This window comes from Oncorhynchus nerka, unplaced genomic scaffold (assembly GCF_034236695.1).
Source record: "Oncorhynchus nerka isolate Pitt River unplaced genomic scaffold, Oner_Uvic_2.0 unplaced_scaffold_1401, whole genome shotgun sequence".
In the NCBI taxonomy this organism is placed as follows: domain Eukaryota; kingdom Metazoa; phylum Chordata; class Actinopteri; order Salmoniformes; family Salmonidae; genus Oncorhynchus; species Oncorhynchus nerka.
Genome location: NW_027039916.1, coordinates 106,095 through 120,611, shown reverse-complemented (window position 1 = coordinate 120,611; position 14,517 = coordinate 106,095). Strand labels below are relative to the sequence as shown.

General features: G+C 43.5%; 1 protein-coding gene across 1 annotated transcript; it reads right to left on the bottom strand.

Moving 5' to 3' along the window:
* Nucleotides 1-1,186: 1,186 nt before the first annotated feature.
* On the bottom strand, nt 1,187-12,443 carry LOC135568773 (calmodulin-regulated spectrin-associated protein 2-like). Its single transcript, XM_065015513.1, has 2 exons — nt 11,712-12,443; nt 1,187-1,592 (listed from the first exon to the last, which is right to left on the bottom strand). The coding sequence occupies exons 1-2, from the start codon at nt 11,848-11,850 to the stop codon at nt 1,225-1,227; spliced, it is 507 nt and encodes a 168-aa protein (XP_064871585.1). The 5' UTR covers nt 11,851-12,443; the 3' UTR covers nt 1,187-1,224.
* Between the last annotated feature and the right edge of the window lie 2,074 nt (nt 12,444-14,517).

The window sequence follows — 14,517 nt, the reverse complement described above, 5'->3', positions numbered from 1 at the left end:
GTCATTAGATTTTGGGTGGGGTCACAAAAATGGGTGTAGACAAATTATGTATTTGAAATTACATGATCAGACCTTCATGATCATAATACAAAAACTGCATTAACTGTCAAGTCTAGACACGGCCAGAGAGAGGGAGGGGGAGAGAAAGACAGGGAGAGAGAAAGAAAGAAAGAAAGACCAAGGAGGGAGCAAGAAAGTGCTGTTGAAGAGATAGAAAGAAAAGAAGAGAGATTGAGAAGGACAGAAAATAACTGATGATGAGATATGGAGAGAAGGAGAGAGCGAGATTAGGGAAGGAAAGAGCCTGTGTGCCACAGCAGATTCCAATTCTCCCAGAAAAGAGCGACAGAGAGAGAGAACTGCAACGCAGGTTCCCATTTCGTCAGCAGCTATGTTCAGTCTCTGAACTCATGATCCTCAGCCACACAGTATTGGATTAGAATAACTATTTCGTAACTGTTGACGCATTCCTCTCGGGAAGCTCACGGCATTCCCTCATATCTAGCTATAATACATTCTTCAACAGATGATCAATTGAAAAGGACTGTAGATTTAAAAGGGCTGACTTTTAAGCCTTTCCTTTGCACATCAAAACAACTTTTCAGAAGAAAGTCATTTTTACCTTGTACTGTGTGACATAACAGTACCGTCTGTCTGTAAGTGGTTTATCTTGGAAACCTGTCATTAGGCTTGTTTTTGTCCTTTCCAAGAGACACCGCTGAGAATACTGTACTCACAGAGCCCTACCTTAGAGCACACACAAAGAGACAGAGGATGAGTGAGTGAGTGAGTGAGTGAGTGAGTAAAAAGAGAGAAGGAGAAGCAAGCGCACATAGAGAGATTAAATGGGATGAGACCCAACCAAAACCCTAATATTACTCTTTTTACAATCTGTATGTGTGTGTGTGTGTGTGTGTGTGTGTGTGTGTGTGTATATGTGTATGTATGTGTGTGTGTGTATGTGTATGTATGTGTGTGTGTGTGTGTGTGTGTATGTATGTGTATGTGTGTGTGTGTGTGTATGTGTGTGTATGTATGTGTGTGTGTGTATGTGTATGTATGTGTGTGTGTGTGTGTAAATGTGTATGTGTGTGTGTGTGTCCAGACAGCTCTTCATCCTCACCATGTGTATGGGGGTGTGTGTGTGTGTGTATGTGTGTGTGTGTAAATCTGTATGTGTGTAAATCTGTATGTGTGTGTGTTTGTCCAGACAGCTCTTCATCCTCACCATGTGTATGGGTGTGTGTGTGTATGTGTGTCCAGACAGCTCTTCATCCTCACCATGTGTATGGGTGTGTGTGTGTGTGTGTCCAGACAGCTCTTCATCCTCACCATGTGTATGGGTGTGCCGGTCAGGTCCCTCTCTGTGACCAGTCGGTCCTGGTCAGTGACGTACAGTCCCTTCTGTGCCAGGGCCTGGATGATGGCGTTGTGTCCCAGCAGAGGTTTGACGGCATCGCTGCGGAGGATGAGGCTCCCCGCCCGGCAGTAGAGCTCTGCAGACAGGAGCAGGCATGCCACCGGGGGCTTCAGGTGCTCCTGACTGTACTGGTCCCTGTAGAAAGGGTCCACCAGCTCCTCCGGGACCGCATCTGTGAAGGGAGAGAAGAGGGGTTAGTGTGGTGATACGATGAACATAGTTTCTCTGAAAGAGGGGGCCGGATTAGTTTGGGATATGATAACTGTCATCTGGGGATGTGTCTGTGGAGGGATCGGTACAGGTAAAGCTGGGATGATAAACCCAAATTATCAACACATTATCAACACCATACCAATCACTTATCACAGGCATTATGATAAGTAGCCTATACTAGAGAAATGTCAAGTTTGAAATAAGTTTGCTAATATGGGTGATTGTTAATGGGACAATTGATTGCTACAACCATCAGACTAGTAGTAGTAGTTTAAAGGACACTTTTTTAAAACTGTGGTGCACATTAACCTTATAAACTTCTCATTCTATTTATTGCTATCGTATCAATTCAGGCAATTTATCTCGATATGGATTTTTGTCCATGTCGCCCAGTTCTAGCTATGGGTTAGTGTGGACATATGATAAACAGAGTTTCTCTGGGAGGACGTGAGGATGGGTGGGCTACATAAGTAACATTATAGTCAGCTCATTTTGGGCTGTCCGTGGAGAGAGGGGAAACAGGTTACTTTGGTGAAACAATAACTGACATGACTGTACTGGCCCCTGCAGAATGAGTCCACCGTGATGGCAACAGGCGTGCCTGTGCGAGCCCCACTCTCCCATTGCACACATGCTTCTCTCACACACGGATCTTAGACCTCCATTGACGGCGTGCTTAAGAGTGTGTGTGTGTGTGTGTATATACATTAGGCTTGGGCGGTATATCATTTATCTCCAGCAGAGGGCTCTAGCTACGCATCTCATTTGCAAACTTACTAGCTTAGTGGCTTCTTGCTTACAGCAGAGACAATCAATCTCCTCCTGGATCAAGATTTAGTTTTTTTATTCGATTTATTTGTTACATTTGTAAAGAAATAGCGCCCTTTGTGTGCACTGACGGTAACACCGTATACACCGGTATGGTACAGGAATGGTGTGTGTGAGACAGAGAGAGATTCTTTGTCTGTTGACTCACATGCTAAATCTGATTTACTTTATCTTTATCTTCAAAATAGCCAGACACACACACACACACACACACACACACCAGACTTGTCTGCACTCAGGGGCAAAGAGTACACCACTTTCTGCTCGTCTCTGGTGTGTGCCATCACATGTTGTGTCAAGGGGTCCCGAAAGTGTTTTTGAGGCTGAGAAAGGGACGGAAGGGATTGAAAGTTGGGCTGGGAATTGCCAGGGACCTCACCACGCGATTTTATTACCATACTTGGGTGCCGATACAATATGTATTGCGATTCTCACAATTCTATATGTATTACGATTCGATACTGCAATTTTATTGCGATTTCACGTTCCAAACATATTGCCTTGCTGAGAGACACATTTTCTGCAGAGAACATTTGTTTTGATCAGTCATGGAAATAAAAGTGCTGAAAACATTCTCACTATTTAAAGTGAAACAGACAGCATTGTAGCTAAATTAAATATTATTATTTAATTCATATATATACACCCCCAGGAAGAATATGACTTTTAAAAACATTTTCTGTCAAGCAAGTATTTAGACATTTTTATCAATTCTTAGAATGTTTGGGAATGACGTATACTGTACTAAGGCATTTGTGAAAACTCTATAGCAATACAGAATGGGAAAGCAGCTGTGCGTTTGGACAATTAACTGCATTAAATAAAACCTGAACCATCTGTCTTGTCCAGGACCAGAGTCGATGCAGACCGGTGCACCAAAGCCAGTCAGAGATACAGTAGGCCTTTATTTGCCACACAGGCCTTCCGTCATTCACTTTGAACTGGACTGTGTGTTTACAGGCAGTAGGGCCTGCCATCATTCACTTTGAACTGGACTGTGTGTTTACAGACAGTAGGACCTGCCATCATTCACTTTGAACTGGACTGTGTGTTTACAGGCAGTAGGGCCTGCCGTCATTCACTTTGAACTGGACTGTGTGTTTACAGGCAGTAGGGCCTGCCGTCATTCACTTTGAACTGGACTGTGTGTTACAGGCAGTAGGCCCTACCATCATTCACTTTGAACTGGACTGTGTGTTTACAGGCAGTAGGGCCTGCCATCATTCACTTTGAACTGGATTGTGTGTTTACAGGCAGTAGGGCCTGCCGTCATTCACTTTGAACTGGACTGTGTGTTTACAGGCAGTAGGGCCTGCCATTCATTAGTTATTCTGCGCTCTGGCACACTCAGATGAGAGTACTCTGAAATTGGAGTAGATAGCGAGAATGAATTGTGTTATCCAGTTAGCCATATGCTAACTGGATAACAGTCGTTCAGGTTCTTGCTAGCTAACCAAATGACACCTGCATCTCTAGCTGTGTAAAATATAGCCACCAAAAAGCAATATTAGGGAAAAGTCAGTCACTCACCCACTCCAATGACATGAATGACATCCTCCTAGCAGCTAGCTATCTAGCTAACGTTAGGGTCCATGTTTTTAGCTTGCTACATAAATAGATGCGCTAGCCTATTAGCTACGCTATGACTGACTTGTGATCTTTGCCCTTGTATTGACATTTCCAGTCTTAGTTAAATTTGTCCATTTTGTCCAAAATATTGAGCCATTGACACTGAAACAGTGCATCCTGAATGGAGGCAGCAACAATGTACCGGGCCAGCTGTGATTTACAACGTCATAGCAATGCTTTTTGGACTACCGAGAAATGTATTGGTGAATTATATCACTCATGCATTGAACCGCATCCATCTACTCTGGCAAAATGCCTTTGTGTACACCATGGAATGTAGAGTCAAATAGAACATATATTTTTAAAACCTCTTATAATGTTGGTTTTGTTGCATGAACTGGGAATTTGATATGTTTTACTGACATTATGACTATCTGTTTCTTTCATAACTGCAAAGTAGTTAAAACTCTGTCAGTTCCACTTTAAAAAGATGAAGAATGAGCTATAGGATGGAAAATACCAGCATTTTGACACAGGTACAGCCAACTAGCACTAGCTAACGCTATCTAGCGAGAAATATATATATATATATGTTATTATAATTTTTGACTAATCGATATAATATTGTCTGTAACTGTATCGATTTCCACCATCCCTAGTTGAAAGGGTGCGTATGGGGTAATGAGGGCGTTTTGTGGTGTGTTTGTGTGTGTGCATGAGGTCATTTCCCTCGCCATGGCTGTGAATCACAGGCACAAACAGGGGAAACAGAAGACAGGGCAGGCATCTTAAACGTGTATTATTACATATTTGTGATCATTTCTGAGTGGTCCCTACAGCGTACCATCGCAAATATGTGATTGAAACAGTAGTAACAGAACATTTGATGTAACAAACGTGTCTAAACAGCATTTTGTCTGAAAAGCACCTAAACAATTGTTTGTACTGATGGGAAATAAAAGGTCTTTACAACTTTATTTCTCAATTTCACCTTTATTGTTCAGAAAAGAGACGTGTGTCAGCTAAGCTAACAACAGCTACATTCTTTATGATGGCAGCCATGTTTGTTTATATTTGACAAGCGATAACTCCTAATCCCAGAATTCCATTCCCTATAAAACACAAATAAATAAAGTAAAAGATGGCTGTGCCCATTGCCCGAAAAATATGAACTTAGTTTGGCCACTTTTCAGCATTTTACAAATCTTCTATGTACTTGTTACAGTATATACAATAACCGGATCGCTTAACTTAACTAGTAATTGAGAGTTTTTGACTAATCACAAAGCAAATAAAATGCTATCACCTCGCAGATCATCACACCAAATAAAAGCCTACTGCCTGGCCTAACCGTTAGCGCGAAAGCTAAACAGGGTTGCCAGATTTGGATGAAACTATTTTAGGTGGGCTTGGAAAGGGGGGTTATTTCATTTGTGGGGATTTCAAGTCCATGGGGGTAGAAATGGGGGAAGGTATCGTGGGGGGAAATATTACTGTGATGGGGGGCAAACACAGCGGAAGTTTATAAGCTAAATAAAACCCCTGATACTCGGGCAACACCGAGTAATGATAGTTACAATCTAAGTCAGTCGATTGAACCATCCCTTCACTTTGTTTGTTATAACATCTTTGGTCTGACAGACGTTTACGTGACAACCAGAATGCATTGTATGATGTCAACAAACATGGCGCCACACATAGCTGGCATTTAGCTTAGCTTTAGCTCATCATAATCAGTATAACCTTAAAAAATATATTTTACACACATCATGACAATCGAAAACATGCGAATAAAACAGTAAATACATTATGCTCCATACAGTGCATTCAGAGAAAGTATTCAGACCCCTTGACTTTTTCCACATTTTGTTACATTCCAGCCTTATTCTAAAATAGATTAAATCATGTTTTATCCTCATCAATCTGCACACAATATCCCATAATGACTAAGCGAAAACAAGTTCAGACATTTTTGTAATATTTTAAAAAAATCTGAGATGCCTTATTTAAATAAGTATTCAGACCCTTTGCTATGAGACTCGAAATTGAGCTCAGGTGCATCCTGTTTCCATTGATCATCCTTGAGATGTTTTCTACAACTTGATTGAAGTCCACCTGTGGTAAATTCAATTGATTGGACATGATTTGGAAAGGCACACACCTGTCTATATAAGTCCCACAGTTGACAGTGCATGTCGGAGCAAAAACCAAGGTCGAAGGAATTGTCCGTAGAGCTCCGAGACAGGATTGTGTCGAGGCACAGATCTGGGGAAGAGTACCAAAACCTTTCTGCAGCATTGAAGGTCTCTAAGAACACAGTGGGCTCCATCATTCTGAAATGGAAGAAGTTTGGAACCACCGAGACTCTTCCTAGAACTGGACGCCCAGCCAAATGAAGCAATATGGGAAGAAGAGCCTTGGTCAGGGAGGCAACCAAGAACCTGATGGTCACTCTGACAGAGCTCCAGTGTTCCTCTGTGGAGATGGGAGAACCTTCCAGAAGGACAACTATCCTACAGCACCACCAATCAGGCCTTTATGGTAGAGTGGCCAGACGGAAGCCACTCCTCAGTAAAACGCACATGACAGCCTGCCTGGAGTTTGCCAAAAGGCACCAAAATTACTCTCAGACCATGAGAAACAAGATTCTCTGGTCTGATGAAACCAAGATTGAAATCTTTGGCCTGAATGCCAAGCATCACATCTGGAGAAAACCTGACACCATGCCTACAGTGAAGCATGGTGGTGGCAGCATCAGGCTGTAGAGATGTTTTTCAGCGGCAGGGACTGAGAGACTAGTCAGGATCGAGGGAAAGATAAACGGAGAATAGTACAGAGAGATCTTTGATGAAAACCTGCTCCAGAGCACTCAGGACCTCAGACTGGGGCGAAGGCTCACCTTCTAACAGGACAATGACCCTAAGCACACAGCCAAGACAATGCAGGAGTGGCATCGGGACAAGTCCCTGAATGTCCTTGAGTGACTCAGGCAGAGCCCGGACTTGAACCCGATCTAACATCTCTGAGAGACCTGAAAATAGCTGTGCAGAAACGCTCCCCTCCACCTGACAGAGCTTGAGAGGATCTGCAGAGAAGAATGGGAGAGACTCCCCAAATGCAGGTGTGCCAAACTTGTAGCGTCATACCCAGAAGACTTAAGGCTGTACATGCTGCCAAAGGTGCTTCAACAAAGTACTAAGTAAAGGGTCTGAATACTTATGTTAATGTGTTATTATTCATTTATTTTTTTTATACATTTGTTTTTAAAAACTAAAAACCTTTTTTTTTGCTTTGTCATTCTGGTGTATTGTGTGTAGTAGATTGATGAGGATATAAATAAATAAAAAATTAGAATAAGGCTGTAACTTAACAAAATGTGGAAAAAGTCAAGGGGTCTGAATACTATCCGAATGCACTGTACATACATACTGTGTGCTACAGTAGAAACGATAACACGACATACAGAAACTATAATGATAACGTAATAAGGCACTTACTTTGATAGGAACTCACACGTCCAAAGTTATTATTAGTAAGGAAAACAACATTGAAGGCAATGCGGGTGCCAGCCGGAAAATGTACTGGGGGGCAAAAAGTTATTTTCTGACTGGGGATGCGCAAATGCCTGCATACTTGATCTGGGGAAACTCTGGGGAAGTGCTTAGGCTCTCCTTGAAGAGAGAAGTTTGTTTGGCTCAGCAAAGCCTCAAACATAAATTGTCCGCAAAAGGGAAATGGGCTTCTTCTTTGTGAATTAATGAGGAGGCAGAGCACACCTCAATTCAAACTGTTGTTAGAAAATAAAACGTGTTAAAAAATCCTTTGAAATGGACAAGTTGAAACATAGCCTGTAGATAATTAGCAGGCAGCCTTGGTTTGAGGCAGCGTAGGTTAACCCCTTTTGCATAACAATCCCACTTTGGAACAGTGAGTGTATTCTGACATTACACGCATAAAAACTCACACTGGGGCGACCGATTAAGGTTAGTCCTTAATCCGTCCAATAGGCTTCATTTGCTTTTGCCCGATTGAAAATGTATTCTGCAATGTATTCACAATACCATTTTTTACGATATTATATCGATTCTATGACTCCAAGTATCGATCGTGATAAATCGTGATACATATAGAATAGCAATGCATCGGGACACCTAAGTATCGTGATCATGCTGTACGACTTGGTAAAGCGAGAGTGCTATTAGCCTAGTGAATGGAGAGGTCAGAGAACTAGGCAGGCAGACACTTCCGAAGACGTGGGCTACTCTGCCTGGATGGTGGACTGGCGAAAAGGAACCGGGATGTACAGCGGACACTGTGGCCTACTTGTAGGAAAGGCAGACGTGTACAATGTATTTTTTACAGGAGGTAAAACTAAAAAAACGGGGTTAGGGTTATAGTGTATCATTTCCAACATAAGTGAGGACTCTTCATCCTATCAGCAGATTACATTTCTTCCAAGGAGGGTTCAGAAGCTAATTTCAAGAAAGTGTGTTGTTACCCACAGAGACGAAAGTGGGCTATTTCCGACAATGGCGGGTGTTTACCATTCCAACAATCACTTAACAGCCAGTCACTTCAGCAGCTAGTCACAATAACGTTCTGTCCCCACTATAAAGTCCCCATACTGTCCCCACTCCCCACTATAACACCCCTCATAACCCTGGAGAGGGTGGACAAAGCTCCTATGACCTCACATAGCCTCCTAAAACAGCACCAATGCCAAATACAGTAGTAACACAGTCTACTACACATCTTTATCTGGACGGTACCTTATGCTGTACAATGTTAACAGAGTCTTGCCATGTAAGTGCTGCTAGAAGAAATGGTGCTATAAAGAACCAAACAGGGGGTTCTATGGCTTGGTTCATATGGCCCTCAAAAATGTTCTATAAGACCAACAGCACCCTTCTTTTAACAGTGTGGAGTGCAGATACAACCTTCACAGAGTAAGTGGGCTTTAGTTTTCCACAGGTTCATCAAACGCTGCCGCGTCAAGGAAAACCCATCTCCTTTGTGTCTGCCATCAAACAGGAAATAGACAGAAGTAGCTGTCGCAGGAAGTCCAAACACTAGACCTGGAATATCGACCGTTACCGTGCCGACCACAGAGTCGTCCAATCGGAGCACAGCACAGGGAGGAACATTAAAGAATGTACACCAGTCAGCAACATTACTTGTCTGTTACTATGCAGTTATTACTTTCTTAGAAACCTGTGTAGCCTATATCGGCAGTTGATAATGTCTGATTCAAAACACAGGGTTACTTCGCTGAGAAATAACTAGATATATTTTAGCAGTGGTTTTCAGAGGTAACATTTTTGTTCAGTTGCTCACTATGCCAATTCATGTTGGACTACTTCTTTTCCAATGCAGTATTTAAACATCAATTAAGTCAGACCAAAGTATACCAGAAATGTTGTCACTCCCACATTGATTGTGGCTAATGAATTCACACGTTACTAGACTAATTAACATTAGTGCTCAGAGCCAGTATGTAAAGCTGAAGCATCTTCTGTTGGTCCTTCCATTGGGCCCAGTCTCCAGCCCGGAGGCCCCTGCATTGTGATGTAACTGAGACAAATGCTGCCACTCTAGACTGGGTCTCCACGACGTCAACACACCACAGATGTTACAGAGACAGGAGAGAAGAGTAGGGTCTGAGGAGAGCACCAAATACAACAGCTGCTCACAAAGCGGTTTAGACCCCCCCCGACAAACGTTGAACACTGAAGTTAGACCGTGAGATCTTGTTGCAAAGAGAGAGTGAGATGAGAAAGAGATAGCGGGCGAGCGAGAGAGAGCATTGGGACCTAGTCAGGGATCCAGTACCAGACAGGAAAGCAGAAAACACAGATGCCTTTGGTCAAAATGTGTCATAATAGAGGAAAACATCTAGTGAGTGTGTATGTGTCCGTACATGCTCTTATGGTCACGCTTATAGTCCTTTCCTGTGTCTAGGCTATATTTCAGTTGATCTACAGCAGTGATCAGCATGCATTTTGAATGGGAGAGATTGTTTTTGGAATTGTCTGCATTACGTGGGTCAAACTACTGTCAGAACCATAGTAAGTAGACCAAACGTGGCTGTGTGTGTAAACTAAGACTTGGTTGATGAATTGGGCCACTGTTCTCATGGTGCTGGAAGGAAGCAGTAATGTGTGTCACCAGGAGGGACAGGAAAAGAACCCAGTCCTGGTATGCTAATAGCCTGCAGTCCTCTATGACAGAGTAGTGAGGGGAGGGGAGCAGTGGACAGGGCTTTCCACCATTTTATACACTTGAGAAAAGCCTACATGCTGGAAACTATAGGAGGAGCTACCTCGTCTATGTGCTTAGCATAGTGTCGTGTGGCCATTGAACGTGAGAATCCTTGGCTCCCAAGGCTAGCTGCAGCATAACCCCCCCCTGTCCATTATTACCATACACAGATCGAGCAGATGGTAGTTAAGAGTGTAGCCTCATTAAAAAACTTCCGTAGAGAGCTGGAGTCAGTCAACCTCCAAGCCCAGAGCCAGCTGGAATTACTGACTTCATAGGACTGCTGCTGCCTACTGGCCAAGGCCAAGCCCAAGCCTCCCCCCAACTACACTGGTAGCAGATTTTAATATAGGCTAAGTGTTGCCTGTCATCCAGAAACGCTACTCTGACTGTTTTCTGTTCACATTCTAATTTCAACCACCCCGTGAAGTAACAACTGTGTTATTGTCAAGTCACATGGAATGATCCAATAAGGCCTGAGGTATATTTATTTAACAAGGCAAGTCAGTTAAGAACAAATTCGTATGTTCAACGATGGCCTAGGAACAGTGGGTTAACTGCCTTGTTCTGGGGCAAAACGACAGATTTGTACCTCGTCGGGTATTTGATCTTGCAACCTTGCGGTTAATAGTCCCACGCTCTAACCACTAGGCTACCTGTATATGGCCAATAAATGTACAACTGCTAAGGGATGTTCTTACGCACGACGCATCACGGAGAGCCTGGATTACAGCCCTTAGCCGTGGTATATTGGCCATATACCGCAACCCCCCCAGGTGCCTTATTGCTATTATAAACTGGTTAACAACGTAATTAGAATAGTAAAAAGTTTGTTTGTCATACCCATGGTATACAGTCTGATATACCACGGCGTTCAGACAATCAGCATTCAGGGATCAAACCAGCCAGATTACAATACTGTTTATATGTTCCATCAACCTGTATATGGCCATGTGGCCATTACTGTGAACATCAGGAACCAGCTGCAGTTACTGATCAATCAAATGCCATGTACTTGGGAGAATAAGTACATGATCAACAACAGCAACAGCGTCCTCTGCCGTGTTCATAACAGAAAAACCGGAGATATTGGACAAACGTGCAACAGTTAGTCTGTCCAGCCCCTGCACTTCTCCTCGGACACAGACCGTCAATTAGAGAGCCCTGGTGGGACTAATACAATGACTAATTAGCATGTTTAATTGTCGCTCGCGGTGAAGATGATGTTTCAACAAGGCTATATTGAGGCCAAATAACACATTCTTAACACAGATAAGACATGCTATCTTGGCCCATCGGAAATACCGAGGTTAATTATGATAAACCCTCTGAAGATGCGCGCACTGACACAATTTGTCCAAATGTTGCATCACATTTGACACATTTCCACCCCAATATTCAGAAAAAAAAGGGCGCCACCTACCTGAGCCGAAGGCTTTGGCCACAAGCCATGTCAAACTACAGTATATTTTGGCCCTTGTGAAATCATAGTGATCAAAAGCCTTGATCGAGGGCACGATAAAGGTCCGCCTCAACCCCTTGGTATCTGCCGCACCGCTCATCTTCACGGCTGGCGCGCTCGGCCTCCTTTACAGAGAGGGAGATGGTCGGTTAGCTCGTGGAATTCTACCGGCGGCAGATGACATCCCGTCCAAAGGAATTCGATGCAGCAAAACTGTTCTTTCCGTTCAAACTTTAAATGCGTTATCTAGCCAAATACCGACTGGACACCGTTATAATTCCCCACACTCAGATATGTTGTGGCTCCTTCCCGTGGTCCTTATACGTTCACCGTTTTTATTTCCAAGTGTCCGATACTCTCAGTACGAGACGAGAATTCCAGCCAGGCAACTGCAGTAGTTTTGGGGATTTTCATCCATTGATTCCCTGACATTATCTTCAGGGTTGCCAAGCATACCGTGGCTATGTTTATCTACGAAACGGGTCGCGCATTTGCCCGAATTCTATTCGCTGGAACAGTTGAATTATAAGGTATAAGTAAACGGAAAAGGTTGTCCTTGTCCAGAATTAACTGGTTTTAGTTTTTCCTCTCCCTCGATCACGGCGGCGTCTCCCCTGCGCTTTTCCTGCCGCACTGGCCTCAGAGGCGAGCGCCCCCAGAGCGCCTGCGCGGTCCACCCAGAAGTTCCACAGACAGTGCTGGATACAGTGCAGGATACACTGTTGGATACAGTGGTGGATACAGTGTATCAAGTATCTTGTGAAATTCCCGCCTGACGTGTTTCCTCTGCACTTGGAATGCCACTAGGTCTACGCTCAGTATGTCCCAAAATTTCTACTACAACAATTACCTTTGACGTAGTTATGCTGCATTGAATGAAACTTGTTTACCAGCATGGTTACTTTTGGTCGTATAGCCCATGTGATTAGGAGCTTGGATTACTTACAATAACTGTGTGATGACCTAAAGAGGACGTATAGGATGGTATACTGTATTAATCAAAGTAGGGTGAATCTCAGTGCTGTGAAATTATATTCTCTAATCTTTATTTAACCTTTTGCTACTATACTAATAATATATGCCATTTAGAAGACACTTTTATCCAAAGCATGCATACGTTTTCTTATCATGTTAGTCTCATCACAATAACATATCTTTTTCAAAACCCTGGGATTAGGACTGGCGATTCTGGTCGGAGATGTGGCAAGCAGAACATGAGAGGTTTGAGGTGTTCTGATCCTGAATCAGTGGTTTGGGTTCAGGGCAGAGAAGGCTTTGGGTGAAGACAGTTAAAACAATAGGCATTTCAGACAGGAAGGGGTTATTTCTTTAAGACACACTGCCTTTGAAGTTCAACATCTGTTCTGTACATATAGTCCATTTTAGTAGATGCTCTGTTCCAGAGTACTGGTCCCTCATTTGCATACTGGTCCCCCATGGGAATCAAACCCACAACCCTGGCTTTGCAAGCACCATGCTCTACCAACTGAGCCACACAGGACCACTGCACTACCCTACCAAGCAAAAGAGCAGTAACTGTACATTTGGTCAAAAATGAGTTATTGACATTAAATGCATGCTTTATCATGTGGACAAATATCATTGTGTTGTGTTATTATTATATATTGTTTTATTTAACTCTGCAAGTCAGTTAATAACAGATTCCTACTTGCAATGATGGCCTACGCTGGCCAGCGCTGGGTCAATTGTATGCCGCCCTATGGGACTCCCAATCATGGCCAGTTGTGATACTGCCTGGAATCGAACCTGGGTCTGTAGTGACACCGAGATGAGGTGCCTTAGACCACTGTGCCACTCAGTAAATGCAAGAAGTTACAGTGAAACAAAAGAAAAAGGCAGTAACTGCCATCACACGTGCCAGTTAGTGCCTTTTACCTTGGTTTCACTGAGCTTTGGGCTCCAGTGTCTACGGTTTACCTTGGTTTCACTGAGCTTTGGGCTGCAGTGTCTATGGTTTACCTTGGTTTCACTGAGCTTTGGGCTGTAGTGTCTACGGTTTACCTTGGTTTCACTGAGCTTTGGGCTCCAGTGTCTACGGTTTACCTTGGTTTCACTGAGCTTTGGGCTCCAGTGTCTACAGTTTACCTTGGTTTCACTGAGCTTTGGGCTCCAGTGTCTACAGTTTACCTTGGTTTCACTGAGCTTTGGGCTCCAGTGTCTACGTTTTACCTTGGTTTCACTGAACTTTGGGCTGCAGTGTCTACGGTTTACCTTGGTTTCACTGAGCTTTGGGCTCCAGTGTCTAGGGTTTACCTTGGTTTCACTGAGCTTTGGGCTGCAGTGTCTACAGTTTACCTTGGTTTCACTGAACTTTGGGCTGCAGTGTCTACAGTTTACCTTGGTTTCACTGAGCTTTGGGCTGCAGTGTCTACGGTTTACCTTGGTTTCACTGAGCTTTGGACTGCAGTGTCTACAGTTTACCTTGGTTTCACTGAGCTTTGGGCTCCAGTGTCTACGGTTTACCTTGGTTTCACTGAGCTTTGGGCTGCAGTGTCTATGGTTTACCTTGGTTTCACTGAACTTTGGGCTGCAGTGTCTACAGTTTACCTTGGTTTCACTGAGCTTTGGGCTGCAGTGTCTACGGTTTACCTTGGTTTCACTGAGCTTTGGACTGCAGTGTCTACAGTTTACCTTGGTTTCACTGAGCTTTCGGCTCCAGTGTCTACGGTTTACCTTGGTTTCACTGAGCTTTGGGCTGCAGTGTCTATGGTTTACCTTGGTTTCACTGAGCTTTGGGCTCCAGTGT